Consider the following 16,658-nt stretch of genomic DNA (forward strand, 5'->3'; position numbering starts at 1 on the left):
CCTGTGGTCCCAGCTACTTGGGAGGCTGAGGCAGGAGGATTGCTTGAGCCCTGGAGTTCAAGCCTGCAGTGAGCTGTGGTCACACCACTGCACTCCAGCCTGGGCAACAGAGTGAAACCCTGTCTCTAAAAAAGAAAATAAGTAATTAAAAACATATATGATAGGCCAGGCATGGTGGCTCACACCTATAATCCCAGCACTCTGGAAAGCCGAGGCAGGTGCATCACCTGAGGTCAGGAGCTGAAGACCAGCCCGGCCAACATGGTGAAACCCCATCTCTACTAAGAATACAAAAATTAGCCAGGCGTGGTGGCATGTGCCTGTGGTCCCAGTTACTCCAGAGGCTGAGGCAGGAGAATCATTTGAACGTGGGAGGTGGAGGTTGCAGTGAGCTGAGATCGTGCCACTGCACTGCAGCCTGGTGAGAGAGCGAGACTCCATCTCAAAAAAAAAAAAAAAAAAAAAAAAAAAGTAAGTTAATTGGGTGTGGTGGTGTGTGCCTGTAAGCCCAGCTACTCAGGAGGCTGAAGCAGGAGAATCGCTTGAACACAGGAGATGGATGTTGCAGTGGGCCAAGGTTGTGTCACTGCACTTCAGCCTGGGCAACAGAGTGAGACCCTGTCTCAAAAAAATAAAAATAAGATACAGATACAGATGAGTTTGATCAGATGCTTCTCTTGTTGAGTAAGAAGATGATCCCTAGAAGTATGGCCCAGAGGCAAATAATCTGTCATGTCTAGTTTGGAATAGAATATTCTAATACTGACATTCAGCTTTTCTGCCATTGACGTAAAGAAGGCAGTATTATTACTTTCTCCTATAAGGAGCGTTTGGAAATGAATTAGAACATTTTTTAATGTCACAAGGGCTAGATAGTACTACCAGCATTTAGTGTCCTGGACAATAGTGCCCATGAGACACACTGGATTAAAGAGTGTTGATTGTATGAGTTTGAAGGAGATCTCAAGGTTGGGATTAGGCATATGTAGAGCCTGAAAAGAAACTGGATACATAACAATTGTCTAGTAGACTTCTGAGAAAGGTTTATTATAGTAGATGGGACAAAATCTGTCTTTATAGGTGAATAAGTCTGATGACACAGCAGAACATCTTCTGGAGTTGGGCTGGTTTACCATGAACAACCTCCTCCCCAATGCTGTCTATAAGGCAAGTCTTTTTTCCCCATTCCTAGTCCATTTGCATGTTTTTAGCACGGGGCATTTATAACGGCCCTTCAATATAAATCCACTATGGAAAACAATGTGGTGATCTGACAGGGTGAAAGCTTGCCCAGCTTAGCAGTACCATTGCTTCTCCTCTCATTCTGCAGAGGATTTGTGGGTTGCTTTATGGCAGGAAGGACATTGGGTTGGGCTCTTGTTTACTCTCTATCCTACAGGTAGTACTGCGGCCCCAGAGCTCCTGCCAGTCTGGGCGACAGCTAGCTCTCCGCCTCTTCAGCAAAGTTCGGCCCCCTGTTGGGGGTATCTCTGTTAAGGAGCATTTTGAGGTTAGTAAGCAGTCCCTTAGGGACCTGGGAACAAAGGACATTCAAAAGCCAGCTGTGTGTTACACGATATTAGGAGTAGGTAAACTGATGATGGTGTCTGAGCTTAATTGCTTCTTGAATCTTTTTCCTTTTTAGGTAAATGTGGTGCCTCTCACCATCCAGCTGACACACCAGTTCTTCCATAGAATGATGGGCTTTTTCTTTCCTGGCCGAAGTGTGGAAGATGATGAAGTTGGTGATGAAGAGGATAAGTCCAAACTGGTGACTACGGGTGAGAACTTTTATGGTGGAGCCCCAGAAGAATAGGGTAGCAGCCCCAAAGGCAGCTGAGACTTCAGAATGAGGATGGATGACAGCTGGTGCACTTGCTTTTTCATAGGAATACCAGTGGTGAAGCCTCGGCAGCTGATTGCAACAGATGATGCAGTACCGCTGGGCCCTGGGAAGGGTGTGGCACAGGGTTTGACTCGGAGTTCTGGGGTCAGAAGATCATTTCGCAAATCACCAGAGGTACCAAACATGCGCCTGATGATAGAAAAATGGGAGAGTCTTGAGGTCCTGTTTGGTGTGGCTTGGGATTTCTTCGGTTTCCTCTGAGTCCATTCTAGGGATAAAAGAACAGGGAGATGTTTGGGGTCCTGAGTTTCTTCTGATGGATTCAGGGCTCACACGCCTTGCCTGCCTTTCTTAGCACCCTGTGGATGACATTGACAAGATGAAAGAGCGAGCTGCCATGAACAACTCCTTCATCTACATAAAGATTCCACAGGTTCCACTGTGTGTCAGCTACAAGGTCTGCACCTCTCAAGCACTTTGTAGAACAGGGTGGGAAGGGAACCAGATAAGATCAGAGATTCTATACAGGGAGACAGCCAGGTTGTTTGTGACGCTGAGCTGTGGGTGATAAATCTGCTGTTCCCTCTGCTCCCCTCAAGAGTCAGCACCATTACGAGGCTGAGGTAAGGGGAAATCGGTATCCGTAGGTTACTACTGTAGGACTTGCACTCAAGTGACTGGCTGGGACTCAAAATGGCAGCTGATGTATTCCCCACCCCTCTTTCTTTTCCCTCCCCCTCCTCTTACAGGGTGAGAAGAACAGTGTGGACTGGGGTGACCTTAACCTGGTGCTGCCCTGTCTGGAGTACCACAACAACACATGGACATGGCTAGACTTTGCCATGGCTGTCAAAAGGGACAGCCGCAAAGCCCTGGTTGCCCAGGTATCCTGCCAGGGCTCATGGCTGTTTGGCTAATGGGGCTGGCAGGCAGATCCTCTTTTCAGGAGCCTTTTGTTTTAGAATCCATGAATAAATATCCTTGGGAAGGGGCAGGTGCATGATGTGAGTGGCTTCTATGCCTACCCTCTCCATGACCTCACTCAGATTATTAAATTCAGTGTTTACTGAGTGTTTCATATATCACCATTGATTTTAGGGAACTGAGAGCTAACAACCTAAAGTTTAGAAGGGGTTATAATTAGACTGTAAGCTTCTTGAAAGCAGAGACCATTGTACGTGAATTGCCCCATTGTGCCTTGGATGTGTTTAATAAATATTGTCTTGGTTCATTTTGATTTATTCTGCCTGCCCACTAATATTTACGTTTTCTTATACTCCTCTCCAATCTGCCAGGTAATCAAAGAGAAGCTAAGGCTGAAGCCTGCAACAGGCTCTGAGGTCCGGGGAAAGCTAGAAACTAAATCGGACCTGAACATGCAACAGCAGGAAGAGGAGGAGAAAGCCCGGCTCCTCATTGGTTTAAGTGTGGGCGACAAGAACCCTGGCAAGAAGTCCATCTTTGGCAGGCGCAAATGATTTGGCGATTCGAGTGGCTGCAGTACAGGATCTGACTCTGGCTCAGGCTCCAGGGACTTGTGGGGTGGGAGGGGCTTCCCTTTATCCACCAGGATTGTGGGTGTCAGAGCCCATAGGCATCACCCTTCAGCTCCTGGCCTGTTCACTGCAGGGCATGGTGGACAATAATGCTGAGTTCCGTCTCACGCTGATCAGGCTCAGGGCCAGAGAGGCAACAAGAGAGCAAGACCCAGGGAATGGGCCCAGGGCAGGACCCTATTCCCTTGGGGTCAAGTGAAAGGGTAGGGGGATAGTCCTGATCAAGTGTGATAAATTTTTATAGACATATATAAATATATTATATCTATATTTCTAAGTGTAACTGTCCTCCCTGTGTGCCAGGAAACGGGAGGGGGCTGATCCTCTGATCCTCACTCCACTGCCATGTATGAAAGAGGTATTGGTGTTCTGGAGTGGGGGTCAACCCCTCCCCAGTCTCTGTGCTAAGTTCACTTGGGAGGATTGGCAGTAGGAGCCAGGGCTGGCCATGGGTCCCCTACCTTTCCCTGTAGGATATACCCTGGAGAATGGCAAAATGATTTAAAGAGAAAAAAAAGATATTTTAAATTTGATGCTCATTTTTTTGTGTGTATGTTGAGTGCATGCATTCAATCTGTGAATTCCTCCTTCATCAACCCAGAACATCCTGCAGCTGCCACTCTGAGGGTGGCCCCTTCCTTCCTCTGCCCTGAAGCTTATCACAGAAATTTCTAGTCCTAGTGTGACTCTGGCCCCATGCTGATGGGTTTCTGCAGACTGGAAGAGGCGGGGCTTGTGTCATGCAGCATCAGGGAGAGGAATTGCTTATATAACTGGGACAGCAGATTTAGCAGAGAGAAGAGGCAGAGGCTGGGGATGGGAGCAGTAAGCTGTCGGCAGGGGCAGCACACCCAGCAGGGGGAACACACCCGGGTGGCTGTCCCTCACAAGGTAGGCTGTGGGGCTCTGGCAGCCTACTGAGGGGAGGAGAGGGAGACATGGGCTTGAGGCCTGGGAAGTTCCTGGTTAGGAGCATGGCAGTGATTACCCAATGTGGGGGTGGGGCAGGGAGGCTGTACTGTGAAAGCATCACAGCCCAGTACTGAGGTGCAGGCTGTACTCTTAATGCATCATGGTGAAAATGTCCAACAATTACTTTCCTAGAGGATTTGAATTGTGTCCAGGAAATTCGGGGCTTAGCACAAAGCAAGGGTAATGGGAATTTTGCCTCATGCTCAAAAATGTACCTCTAGGGGTTGAGACTTAAGTGGAGGGAGTGCCTAGTAAGATGGGTGGAACCTGCTATGCCTCAGGAGCAGAAAGTTTAGAGTGGCTCCCTTGGTTCTCAGCAGGGTGGCAACATCCGGGGCCCCTGGGCCCGAGGCTGGAAGAGCCTCTGGTCAGGTGTGGGAACCATCAGGTCAGATCTGGAAGAACTCTGGGAACTACGGGGGCATCACTCTCTGCACCGGGAGTCCCTAAAGCCAGCCCCACTACTGGTAGAGAAGCCTCTGCCAGAGTGGCCAGTGCCTCAGTTCATCAACCTCTTTCTACCAGAGTTTCCCATTAGGCCCATTAGGGGACAGCCACAGCTGAAGGTAAGTCAGTGGAATCTCTGAGTGGGGTCTCAGTCCTTGGGAGAAGTTAGAAATGACCAGTCTCAACTGGCCTGTTCTCCATTTCTCTGTACAGATTTTAGGCCTTGTGGCTAAAGGCTCCTTTGGAACTGTCCTCAAGGTGCTAGATTGCACCCAGAAAGCTGTATTTGCAGTGAAGGTAGGGGCGTAGGTACCACATTAGTTTCTGTTTCCAATCTTGATTCCAGAGAAGTTGGGAGGAATAAACAATTCAATAGCACTATCCTCTATGAGCCATCACTACTCTCCTTTTATAGGTGGTGCCCAAGGTAAAGGTCCTACAGAGGGACATCGTGAGGCAGTGCAAAGAGGAGGTTAGCATCCAGGTATGCACAGAGTGCTGGAAAGGATTGTGGGAAGAGCTAGGGCACAGGTAGGGAAAGTAACTTTCTTGCCCACCTTCTTTTCCTGGTTCTGCCTCCTCTATCTGCTTCAGCCTAGTTTAACACTAAAGTAGATCCTGGGAAAAGTATCAGCTCTCAACACAGTTTTCCCATGTCCTACCAGGGAAATCTCTTAAGCATGTCCCAGTGTATTCCTTAGTATTTGCTGGTTCTAGGATTACCAGATAGTTCCAAATATTGAGTTCCTCTGAGTTCCCCCTCTGCACATCTGGGTAAAACCTGATTTCTCAGCTGCCTTTATTCTCAATGACCCTGTTCCTCCCTAACTTCCTGTTTTATTTGTCCCTAGCGACAGATCAACCATCCCTTTGTACACAGCTTGGGGGACAGCTGGCAGGGAAAACGGCACCTTTTCATTAGTGAGTGACTGGACTCTCTCCTCATCCCCCAGGGTCTTTGTACCATATTCCCCACCTGAGATTACCTCTTTGGCTTGTTCTGCCTTTGCTCTGTCCCCCTTCTCATGGCACCTCTCTGTCACAAAGGGAGGGGAACAGCAGGTGGTATCAGTTTGGGCAGGAGGCCTACAATGCCTTGAGCCCAGGCATTGCAGCTCCCAAACATTGCCTAGACTTCTGGCAATGTATGTAGCTCCACACTGGCTTTGCAGTGTGTAGCTACTGCAGCACAGATCTGTACTCCCTTTGGTCGGCTGTTGGCTGCTTTCCTGAGGCTTCCATCCGTCTCTTTGCTGCCGAATTGGTCCTGGTACTGTGTAAGTGAAACAGTGGTAAAGGAAATGGGGAGGGAAGATTTAAGTTGGGAACAAGGAGAGTAAAGAATAAATAATAATGGAGGTCAAAGAATAGGATAGGGATGGGATGAGGGCTACTAGGGAAACTGGAAAGGACAGAAAAGCTGCAGCATGCGCCATACTTGTTATCCACAGGTTATCTCCATGACTTGGGCATCATGCATCGAGACGTGAAGGTAGAGTTAAGTGCTTTTTCCCTTTATCTGAGAAAGAGTCTCAATAAGAAGTCCCAACAAGTCCAAGAAGTTAGGGAGCTGAGAACTGTAGACATTGGGGCCCCCATGGGTGCCAAGGATTTGGGCAAGGGCTCTCTGAGTTTAGATTTGAGTGCTGAGTAAGGCATCACCTTCAGCTGGGGTGTATACATGATGAAAGAGAGTTGAAAGGAAGAGGAAGAATTACTTCTCACCTGTGATCTTTCAGATGGAGAATATTCTTCTAGATGAACGAGGTAAGTCTTTTTCCTTCCTTAGCCCCAGGATGAGAGGTACTTTGGTTTGGGAATAAATCATGGCTGATGAGGGGTGGAACAGTGGTGCAGTTGTCTTACCTTCTTTCATAGGCCATCTGAAACTGACAGACTTTGGTCTGTCCCGCCACGTGCCCCAGGGAGCTCGAGCCTACACTATCTGTGGCACTCTTCAGTACATGGGTGAGAGAGGTTAAAGCTGATGGGTAAGCATTGGGCAGGAGGATAGCTAAAGGATGTCAGTGACGAGTATCTTTGAAATCTGTAGCCCCAGAGGTCCTAAGTGGAGGACCTTACAACCATGCTGCTGATTGGTGGTCCCTGGGTGTCTTGCTTTTCTCTCTGGCGACTGGAAAGGTGAGAGAATAGTAGTAGTTCTGGGCAGAGAAGAGCTTTGCCTTGTGGTGGGAAGAAGGAAGACCTTAGGAAATCTTGCCGTATTCCTACTAAGGAATGAACCCCTGCCCCCACCTCCACTCCCTATCTCTTAACTCAGTTTCCAGTGGCTGCAGAGAGAGATCATGTGGCTATGTTGGCAAGTGTGACCCACAGTGACTCTGAGATCCCAGCTTCTCTTAACCAGGGCCTCTCACTCCTGCTCCATGAGGTAAGGATGAGCACTGCTTTCCTTCTTTGCTACCAAACCATTCATGCTCTCCTGCCTTCATTAAAGTGATTTTTCCCCATTCCTCTCATCAATTTTTTTGGGGGGGCTCCAACTTAACTACCTAACTACTTGCCGTCTAAGCTGTACTGAGTCACATTTCTAAGTTCCTGGTCCCCCAAATCTCCCCATCTAGAACAGAGAGGTCCCTTCTGAGAGAGTGGAACACTGTACACTCATCTGAAAACTCACAAGCACAGCTCCTTATTCCCACCTTTGCCCCAAATTAGCCTCTATTTCTCCCTCTTTTACAAATCATCTACTCTTCAGGGTTCTTATTCCTACCCTCCACAGCTCCATGAACAACTTCTTTCCCATCCTTTCTGTTCAGGCCTTTCCTGTCCTAGTCACTCATCCTTCATGCTCTATTTTCCCTCAGCTCTTATGCCAGAACCCCCTCCATCGTCTACGTTATCTGCATCACTTCCAGGTCCACCCTTTCTTTCGGGGTGTGGCCTTCGACCCAGAGCTCCTACAGAAGCAGCCAGTGAACTTTGTCATGGAGACACAAGCTACCCAGCCCAGTTCAGCGGAGACCATGCCCTTCGACGACTTTGACTGTGATCTGGAGTCCTTCTTGTTCTACCCTATCCCTGCTTGAGCCTCTCTACTGTAAATTGGGACCCAGCTGGGAGCCTGAAGATCTCCATCCCTGCCCACTCAGTATGACCACCTTGATAATCTAGTTTGTTTTTATTTTGTAGCCTCTTAACGTTCTGTTCTCCTAGGCTTTAGACCAGAGTTCCAACCTTGGACATTCTGCTACTGGCAGCCACAGCTGCTATACCTTCCCTATCATACAACCTACCTCTCAATTCAACATGTCAGATCAGGGTGGTGACCTTTTCCTTTTCTTTACTTCTCCAGTGCTCTTACCCTCAGGCTGTCAGCCAGAGCTGCTTCTGCTTGTTTCTCTGCCATGTTTCCTTTCCTGAGCAATAATACTACTTCATGGGTTCCCAGGCTGCTATTGATGTGTTTAATAGGCTTGTCAGAAGCAATATGAATTTTTTTTTTTTTTTGAGACAGAGTCTTACTCTGTTGCCCAGGCTGGAGTGCAGTGGCGCGATCTCAGCTCACTGCAACCTCCTCCTCCTGGGTTCAAGTGATTTTCATGCCTCAGCCTCCCGAGTAGCTGAGATTACAGATGCACACTATTATGCCCAGCTAATTTTTGTATTTTTTAGTAGAGACAAGGTTTCACCATGTTGGCCAGGCTGGTCTCAAACTCCTGACCTCAAGTGATCAGCCTGCCTCGGCCTTCCAAAGTGCTGGAATTACAGGTGTGAGCCACTGCACCAGGCCCTTTTTTTTGTTTTTGAGATAGGGTCTCACTCTTGTCACCCAGGTTGGAGTGCAGTGGCATGATCTGAGCTCACTGCAACCTTCACAGGCGTGAGCCTCCACACCCAGCCTGTGAATTTTTCAAAAGTCTCAAAAGCTGGCATTTCAATCCCTAAATAATGCAGCTTAAAAATATAGTCTGGGAGCTTGAGGCCAGTCTGCAATAAATCTAATTTTTAAAAATTGAAAAGTGAATAAAATAATCTAGTGAGGACGAAAATAGAAACTGAAACATGGGTGGGTTAAATGTCTTCTCTAGGTCTATAATTGGAACAGTTATCCAAAATAAAACCTCTTTGAAAAGCATAGGATTTTTAAGCTGATAATTTCTCCTAGTCAGCCCATGATTCAGTTTCTGATGGGCAAACCAAGAGATTAAGAGGCATGCATCAACCTTAAGATTTAAGGTTATTTGGGAGGCCAAGGTGGGCAGATCAGTTGAGGTCAAGAGTTCGAGACCAGCATGACCAACATGGTGAAACCTTGTCTCTACTAAAAAATACAAAAATTAGCTGGGCATGGTGTTGCGCACCTGTAGTCCCAGCTACTCGGAAGGCTGAAGCAGGAGAACTGCTTGAACCCTGAAGGCCAAGGTTGCAGTGAGCCGAGATTGTGCCATTGCACTCCTGGGTGACAGAGGTAGACTCTGTCTCAAAAAAAAAAAAAAAAAAAAAAAAAAAAAAAAAAAAAAAAAAAAAAAAAAGATTTAAGGTTAGAGACATATCTCAATAACCTTTTCCTTTAGTAAGAAAAATCATCTGGACCTTAAATTTGTATACAGTTTTGGCCTTTATGACTTCTTTTCACTTTTCTTAAACTAACTTCTCACAATTTTCATTTTTGTCCTGAGACTTGAAGGGAAAGTTTTTAATCTAGACCATATTATTCAGTTACATCTAATCTCTCTAGACAAAAGACAGTCTGGAGAGTACTCTGTAGTTCTATTTATTAATTCTGTCTCTAGATTAAGCCAGATTTCCCCATGCATAGCTGGCATTTTATTGGCCTCTGCAGAATTGCTTTTTCTGAATTGGATTTTGGTAATCCATATGAAAATCTCTATGAGATTTAATTGCTCACCGGGTGTGGTGGCTCACACTTGTAATCCCAGCACTTCGGGAGGCTGAGGTGGGCGGATCACCTGAGGTCAGGAGTTCGAGACCAGCTTGGCCAACATGGTGAAACCCCGTCTCTCCCAAAAAAAATACAAAAATTAGCCGGTCATGATGGCGCACACTGTAGTCCCAGCTACTCAGGAGGCTGAGGGGGAAGAATTGCTTGAACCCAGGAGATGGAGGTTGCAATGAGTGAAGATCGTGCCACTGCATCCAGCCTGAGCAACAGAGTGAGATCCTGTCTCAGGAAAAAAATAAAATAAATTTAATTGCTGTGGATACTGTAAAGGGTGTTTATCATAACAGTTCATAATGTTCTATTTAAGAATGCATGGGAGAAATTTTCTCTGGACCCAGTTATGCTTTTCCTGAATTGCTGTTTGGTTTTTACCTTAAGGACACTAAATATTCAACTGATTGTATTTTTCTGTTTGTACTGATACTAGACCATTTAGAGCCCAATTTGTGGTCTACCTTCAGCAAGTGTTTATGTATTTTGTATGCTAGTCATGTTCTTGGTTCTGTCTTCCTTTTCTACTTTTATTTTCCTTATTCTCATTTTTCTAAGTTTTAATCCTTTTATATTACTATAATATCTGCATCTTGTAAGGCTTTTTGTAATAAGGTTGGGATATAAATAAATAAGGCAATGTATCCTTTATCCTTTTATCTCATTTGTTTCTCTTTAGACACTTTTATTACTTTTTTAAAATTGTGATGACCAGAACTGCACACTGGATGAAAGCTCTGAATACTGAAAATAGGAATTAATGGTTTCCAAAATAGTAGTTAAGAGCATTCGATTGGACTTTAGGAGATCTGATGCCTAGATCCACCAATAACTATCTCATCGTCTTTTTTTTTTTCTTTTTGGTGGGGATGGAGTCTTGCTCTGTTGCCCAGGTTGGAGTGCAGTGGCGCAATCTCGGCTCACTGTAGCCTCTGCCTCCCGGGTTCCAGCAATTCTCCTGCCTCAGCCTCCTGGGTAGCTGGGATTACAGGTGCATGCCACCATGCCCGGCTAATTTTTGTATTTTGAGTAGAGATGGGGTTTCGCCATGTTGGCCAGGCTGGTGTGGAACTCCTGACCTCAGATGATCCACCAGCCTTGGCCTCCCAAAGTGCTGAGATTACAGGAGTGAGCCACCACGCCCAGGCTCTCATCATCTTTAATAAGTCATTTTAACCTCTCTGGATCTTAGTTTCCTGGTGTATAAAATGAGGGTAAAATAACCACTGGTTCTTAATTGTGGGGTATGGGTTCAGATGTCTGTGATGCTGAAATTTATTTATTTATCTATATAAATAAGGCAATTTATTCATATCCTTTCTTTTCTTTTCTTTCCCCCTCCCCTTTCCTTTTCTTTAAGAGATGGCATTTTGCCATGTAGTCCAGGCTGATCTTGAACTCCTGGGCTCTAGTGATCCGCCTGCTTTGGCCTCTCAAAGTACTAGGATTATAGGCGTGAGTCACCGTGCCTGGCCTGTGATGCCTTTTCTTTCTTTTTTTTTTTTTTTGAGACCGAGTTTTGCTCTTGTCACCCAGACTGGAGTAAAATTTGTCACCCAGACTGGAGTACAATGGTACGATCTCAGCTCACTGTAACCTCCACCTCCCAGGTTCAAACGATTCTCCTGTCTCAGCCTCCCAAGTAGCTGGGATTACAGGCGCCCGCCACCACGCCCAGCTAATTTTTGTATTTTTAGTAGACATGGGGTGTCACCATGTTGACCAGGCCAGTCTCAAACTCCTGACCTCAGGTAATTCACTCGTCTTGGCCTTCCAAAGTGCTGGGATTACAGGCGTGAGCCACTGCTCCCAGCCCTGTGATACTTTTTCAAAGTGCAGATGCAGAGGATTTTATAATACTGTGTTAATGTTCAGGTCACCCAACATTATATGGCTTTTGTGGTCACAGCAGCACAATGGGCTGAGGTCCTTAAGAAATGGTTAACATAATGTCACTAGGGTTTAAGGTCCTTAAGAAATGGTTAACATAATGTTACTAGGGTCTCTTTCCTAGGTCATACTAGTTTCGAGATCATAATCACGTGAATGTAGTTTGAATTACTTCTTGCCAAATGAGAACATTTTCAACATACTGTCTTCAGTAGTCTACTACAGCAGTGATTCTCAGGATGCAGTGGAGGGGGTGACAGAAAAATCAAGGTTTTGGCTGGTCATGGTGGCTCACACCTGTAATCCCAGCACTTTGGGAGGCCGAGGTGGGAGGATCACTTCAGTCCAGGACTTCCAGGACAGCTTCGGCAACACAGTGAGACCTCGTCTGAATACAAATATTAAAAATTAGTCAGGTGTGGTGGTCCTGTACCACCCAGCTACTCAGGAGGCCGAGGTGGGAGGATTGCTCGAGCTCAGAAGCTCCAGGTTATGATCATAACCTGAAGCTATGATTTGGCCACTGCACTCCAGTCTGGGTGACTAAGAGAGAGAAAAGAAGAGGGCCAGGCGCAGTGGCTCACCGCCGTAAGCCCAGCACTTTGGGAGGCCAAGGTGGGTGGATCACAAGGTCAAGAGATTGAGACCACCCTGGCCAACATGGTGAAACCCCGTCTCTACTAAAAATACAAAAAATTAGCCAGGCGTGGTGGTGGGCACCTGGAGTCCCAGCTACTTGGGAGGCTGAGGCAGGAGAATCACTTGAACCTGGGAGGCGGAGGTTGCAGTGAGCTGAGCTTGCGCCACCGCACTCCAGCCTGGCGACAGGCGGAGACTCCGTCTCAAAAAAAAAAAAAAAGGCCATGCGCGGTGGCTCACACCTATAATCCCAGCACTTTGGGGGGCCAAGGCGGGTGGATCACGAGGTCAAGAGATCGAGACCATCCTGACCAACATGGAGAAACCCTTTCTTTACTAAAAATACAAAATTAGCTGGGCGTGATGGCTCATGCCTGTAATCCCAGCTACTCGGGAAGCTGAGGCAGCAGAACTGCTTGAACCCAGGAGGCAGAGGTTGCAGTGAGCCAAGATCACGCCATTGTACTCCAGCAGCCTGGGCAACAAGAGTGAAACTCCATCTCAAAAAAAAAAAAAAAAGTTTCAGAAAGTATAATTTTTATAATTTGAAAAAGCACTGACTCTTTCATCCAGTTCTTATGTGATTATCTCTGGAAGGCATTCTCTCCTCCTCTTCCCTCCACCTCCATTCAGAGTCACTGACTTATACCTTTTACATATTCACATGAAATTCACTTAATATATACACCTATATACCCACAAAAATTAAAAATTAAAATTAAAAAAAAAAATTCCCGGCCTGGTGCAGTGGCTCATTCCTGTAAATCCTAGCACTTTGGGAGGCCGAAGTGGGCGGATCACAAGGTCAGGAGATGAAGACCAGCCTGGCCAACATAGTGAAACTCCGTCTCTACTAAAAATACAAAAATTAGCCAGGTGTGGTGGCACGTGCCTGTAGCCCCAGGGAGGTGGAGGTGGGAGAATCGCTTAAACCTGGGAGGCAGAGGTTGCAGTGAGCCGAGACCACACCATTGCACTCCAGCAGCCTGGGTGACAGTGAGAGTCTGTCTCAAAAAGAAAAAAAAAAAATTCCCTTAGGCCCGGCGCGGTGGCTCATGCCTGTAATCCCAGCACTTTGGGAGGCCAAGGTGGGTGGATCACTTGAGGCCAAGAGTTTGAGACCACCCTGGCCAACATGGTGAAACCCTGTCTCTACTAAAAATATAAAAATTAGCTGGGCATGATGGTGTGTTCCTGTAATCCCAGTACTCAGGAGGCTGAGGCCCAAGAATAGCTTGGGCCCGGGAGGCAGAGGTTGAAGTGAGCCGAGATTGTGCCACTGCACTCCAGCCTGGGTGACAGAGTGAGACTGTCTCAAAAAAAAAAAAAAAAAAAGTTTTTTTTTTTCATTTTTTTTCAATATACAATCTGAAACAATCTTTTAAGTTTATATGCTCTGATTTTTTTTTTTAATCTAAAAGAAATCAGGACCAGGTGCAGTGGCTCATGCCTATAATCCCTACACTTTGGGAGGCTGAGGAGGATTACTTGAGCCCAGGAGGTCGAGGCTACAGTGACCTATAATCAGCTTTGGGCAGTGGCAGTATCATAGCCAATAAGGTTTATCTGAGGCACAATTATTACTGATTATTGCCAATTGAAACAGTTGTGATCATGCCACTGCACTCCAGGTTGGGTGACAGAGACCTTGCTTCAAAAAAAGAAAGAGGTCAGGTGTGGTGGCCCACGCCTTTAATCCCAGCACTTTGGGAGGCCAAGGCAGGTGGATTACTTGAGGTCAGGAGTTTGAGACCAGCCTGGCCAATGTGGTAAAACCCTGTTTCTACTAAAGAAATATAAAAATTAGCCAGGTGTGGTGGCATGTGCCTTTAATCCCAGCCTGGGTGACAAAGCGAGGCGAGACTGTCTCAAAAAAAAAAGAAATCCGGTAGACTTTACTTGTAATAATGGATATTTAATTCTATATTTCATATTATCTTTTATAAGAATTTAAGATTAGTCAACACCAATCCTATACTCCTCTAGAAAAGTATCTTTGTAGCTCTACTCATTATTTCTTACCTCTAACCTAAGTTACTTTATTACATATTAATCTGTTCATTTGTTCACTTGCTCATTGATGTAATAAATTAGTAATCTCAATGTATTGGTTACTTGTTTGATAGAGTCTTCAATGTAGAAATCTTGTCAAAGCTTTTTTTAAAAAAATTAAATAGGCCAGGTGCAGTGGCTCATGTCTGTAATCCCAGCACTTTCAGAGGCCGAGGCGGGCAGGCAGCTTGAGCTCAGGAGTTGGAGACCAGCTTGGGCAACATGGTGAAACCCTGTCTCTACCAAAAACACAAAAAGTTAGCTGGGCATGGTGGCATGCACCTATGGTCTCAGCTACTGAAGAGGCTGAGGTGGGAGGATCACTTAAGCCTGGGAGGCAGAGGTTTCAGTGAGCCAAGATCAGCCAAACCACTGTGCCCGGCCCACATAAGTAATTTTTAATTTGCTAGTATCCACATTCAAAAAGTAAAAAGAGGGGCCAGGTAGAGTGGCTCATGTCTGTAATCCCAGCACTTTGGGAGGCTGAGGCGGGTGGATCTCCTGAGCTCAGGAGTTCAAGTCTGGCCTGGCTAACATGGTGAAACCCCGTCTCTACTAAAAATACAAAAATTAGCCAGGTGTGGTGGCACACTCCTGTAATCCCAGCTCCTTGGGAGGCTGAGGCAGGAGGATTGCTTGAGCCTAGGAGGTGGAGGTTGCAGGGAGGTGAGATCGTGCCACTGCACTCCAGCCTGGGCAACAGCGCCAGACCATGTTTCAAAAAAAAAAAAAAAAGATTAAAAAAAAAAGTTTAAAAGGCTGGGTGGGGTGGTTCATGACTGTACTCCTAACACTTTGGGAGGCTGAGATGGGAGGATCGCTTGAGCCTAGGAATTCAATACCAGCCTGGGCAATATGGCAAGAGACTGTCTTTATAAAAAATTAGCCAGGCGTGGTGGCACATGCCGGTAGTCCCAGCTACTCAGGAAGCTGAGGCAGGAGGATTGCTTGAAATCAAGGCTGCAGTGAGCCATGATTGCACCACTGCACTCCTGCCTGGGTGATAAAGCAAGACCCTGTCTCAAAAAAAAAAAATTAATTTTAATGTATTTTATTTAACCCAATATTCCTAAAATATTTCGATATGTAAACAGTATTTAAAAGATATATATATATATATATATATATATATATATATATTTTTTTTTTTTTTTTTTTTGAGACAGGGTCTTGCTTTGTTGCCCAGGCTAGAGTGCAGTGGGATGATCATAGCTCACAGCAGCCTTGAGCTAGGTTCAAGCGATCCTCCCAAGCTGGGATTATAGGTGTGTGCCCCCACCCCTGCCACCCCTGGCTTAACTTTTTTTTTTTTGAGACAGAGTCTAGCCCTGTCACCCAGGCTGGAGTGTAGTGGTGCCATTTCAGCTTACTGCAACCTCTGCCTCCCAGGTTCAAGTGATTCTTCCTGCCTCGGCCTTCCAAGTAGCTGGGATTACAGGCGTGTGCCACCACACCTGGCTAATTTTTGTATTTTTAGTAGAAACGGGGTTTCGCCGTGTTGGGCAGACTGGTCTCGAACTCCTGACCTCAGGTGATCCGCCTGTCTCGGCCTCCCGAAGTGTGGGATTATAGGCGTGAGCCACTGTGCCCGGCCTAAATTTTTTTTTTTTTTTTTGTAGACATAGGTCTCACTATATTGCCTAGGGAGGTCTTGAACTCCTGGGCTTAAAGGATCCTCCTGCCTCTGTCTCCTCCGTGCTGGGATTACAGGCATGAGCCACCGCACCTGGTGATATTTTGCATTCTTTTTTTCACACGACGTGTTTGAAATCCAGTTTGTACAGTGTTTTACATTTATAGCACATTCCCACTGGGACTAGTCACATCTGAAGTGCTCAAAAGCCACTATGGCTAGGGCTAACGTATTGGACAACACAGTGCTTAGAGGAGCCCGTCCCTGAGGACGCTGCAGTTTATAACATCATAGTTCCTCCTCTTCGGACTGCTGCTTTCCCCCAATGTATTAAGACTTGCAGAGTGTAAACAGTGCGCCGTGAGTGTGCAAAGCAGACACACCTTCGCAAACGGCTCACTCTGAATACTTACCTTTCGGCTGTCCTACCTTCAACAGGTTTCCCGTGCATAGGAGATCCGAGACAGCAGAAGGCAGGAGCTGGCGGGGCGGGGAGGAAGGGCGGCTGTGCCGTTTACTATCTGTGTGACGCTGAGCAGATTACACACGGTCTGTCTGACTCAGCTCCTTCCTGTCACAAATGGGGATATTTATAGTATTTCTCACTACGTAGGTCCTTATGCGCATTAAATGAGCTACTACACGGCATTCGGCACAGCGCCAGGCACACACTCAATGTTCAATACGTGTAGGGGTTAGCCCAGT

At 46.4% G+C, this 16,658-nt stretch overlaps 2 protein-coding genes and 1 long non-coding RNA gene across 11 annotated transcripts in view; 2 read left to right on the forward strand and 1 right to left on the reverse strand.

Annotated features, from left to right (window-relative positions):
- Positions 1 to 3,935, forward strand: part of KIAA0100 (KIAA0100 ortholog) — a 30,887-nt gene extending 26,952 nt beyond the window's left edge. For 2 of the 4 annotated variants that reach the window (XM_030800580.1, XM_030800582.1), the window contains 7 exons: positions 1,081 to 1,167; positions 1,400 to 1,510; positions 1,646 to 1,781; positions 1,890 to 2,020; positions 2,202 to 2,303; positions 2,596 to 2,730; positions 3,142 to 3,935. In XM_030800580.1, coding sequence (XP_030656440.1) covers positions 1,081 to 1,167; positions 1,400 to 1,510; positions 1,646 to 1,781; positions 1,890 to 2,020; positions 2,202 to 2,303; positions 2,596 to 2,730; positions 3,142 to 3,324 — 885 coding nt within the window. In that variant the 3' untranslated portion in view covers positions 3,325 to 3,935. The remainder of the gene's footprint in view (positions 1 to 1,080; positions 1,168 to 1,399; positions 1,511 to 1,645; positions 1,782 to 1,889; positions 2,021 to 2,201; positions 2,304 to 2,595; positions 2,731 to 3,141) is intronic. The other 2 variants (XM_030800578.1, XM_030800579.1) reach the window with 2 other exon arrangements.
- LOC100607549 lies at positions 741 to 16,524 on the reverse strand. Its single transcript, XR_004027084.1, has 2 exons — positions 16,367 to 16,524; positions 741 to 2,114 (listed from the first exon to the last, which is right to left on the reverse strand). It is a non-coding gene; the product is annotated as an uncharacterized LOC100607549 (long non-coding RNA).
- RSKR (ribosomal protein S6 kinase related) lies at positions 3,998 to 10,390 on the forward strand. Of its 6 annotated transcripts, none has more exons than XM_003277134.2 (12): positions 4,018 to 4,293; positions 4,692 to 4,940; positions 5,035 to 5,118; positions 5,237 to 5,305; positions 5,673 to 5,742; positions 5,994 to 6,098; positions 6,273 to 6,313; positions 6,561 to 6,588; positions 6,700 to 6,789; positions 6,875 to 6,963; positions 7,103 to 7,213; positions 7,650 to 10,390. In XM_003277134.2, the coding sequence occupies exons 1-12, from the start codon at positions 4,099 to 4,101 to the stop codon at positions 7,869 to 7,871; spliced, it is 1,353 nt and encodes a 450-aa protein (XP_003277182.2). In that variant the 5' UTR covers positions 4,018 to 4,098; the 3' UTR covers positions 7,872 to 10,390. The 6 variants fall into 6 exon arrangements, with proteins under 6 accessions (XP_030656451.1, XP_003277182.2, XP_030656447.1 ...); XM_030800587.1 differs by having other exon boundaries at positions 4,695 to 4,940; XM_030800590.1 differs by lacking the exon at positions 5,994 to 6,098.
- Positions 16,525 to 16,658: the final 134 nt, after the last annotated feature.

The sequence above is a fragment of the Nomascus leucogenys genome, chromosome 19, assembly GCF_006542625.1.
Source record: "Nomascus leucogenys isolate Asia chromosome 19, Asia_NLE_v1, whole genome shotgun sequence".
In the NCBI taxonomy this organism is placed as follows: Eukaryota; Metazoa; Chordata; class Mammalia; order Primates; family Hylobatidae; genus Nomascus; species Nomascus leucogenys.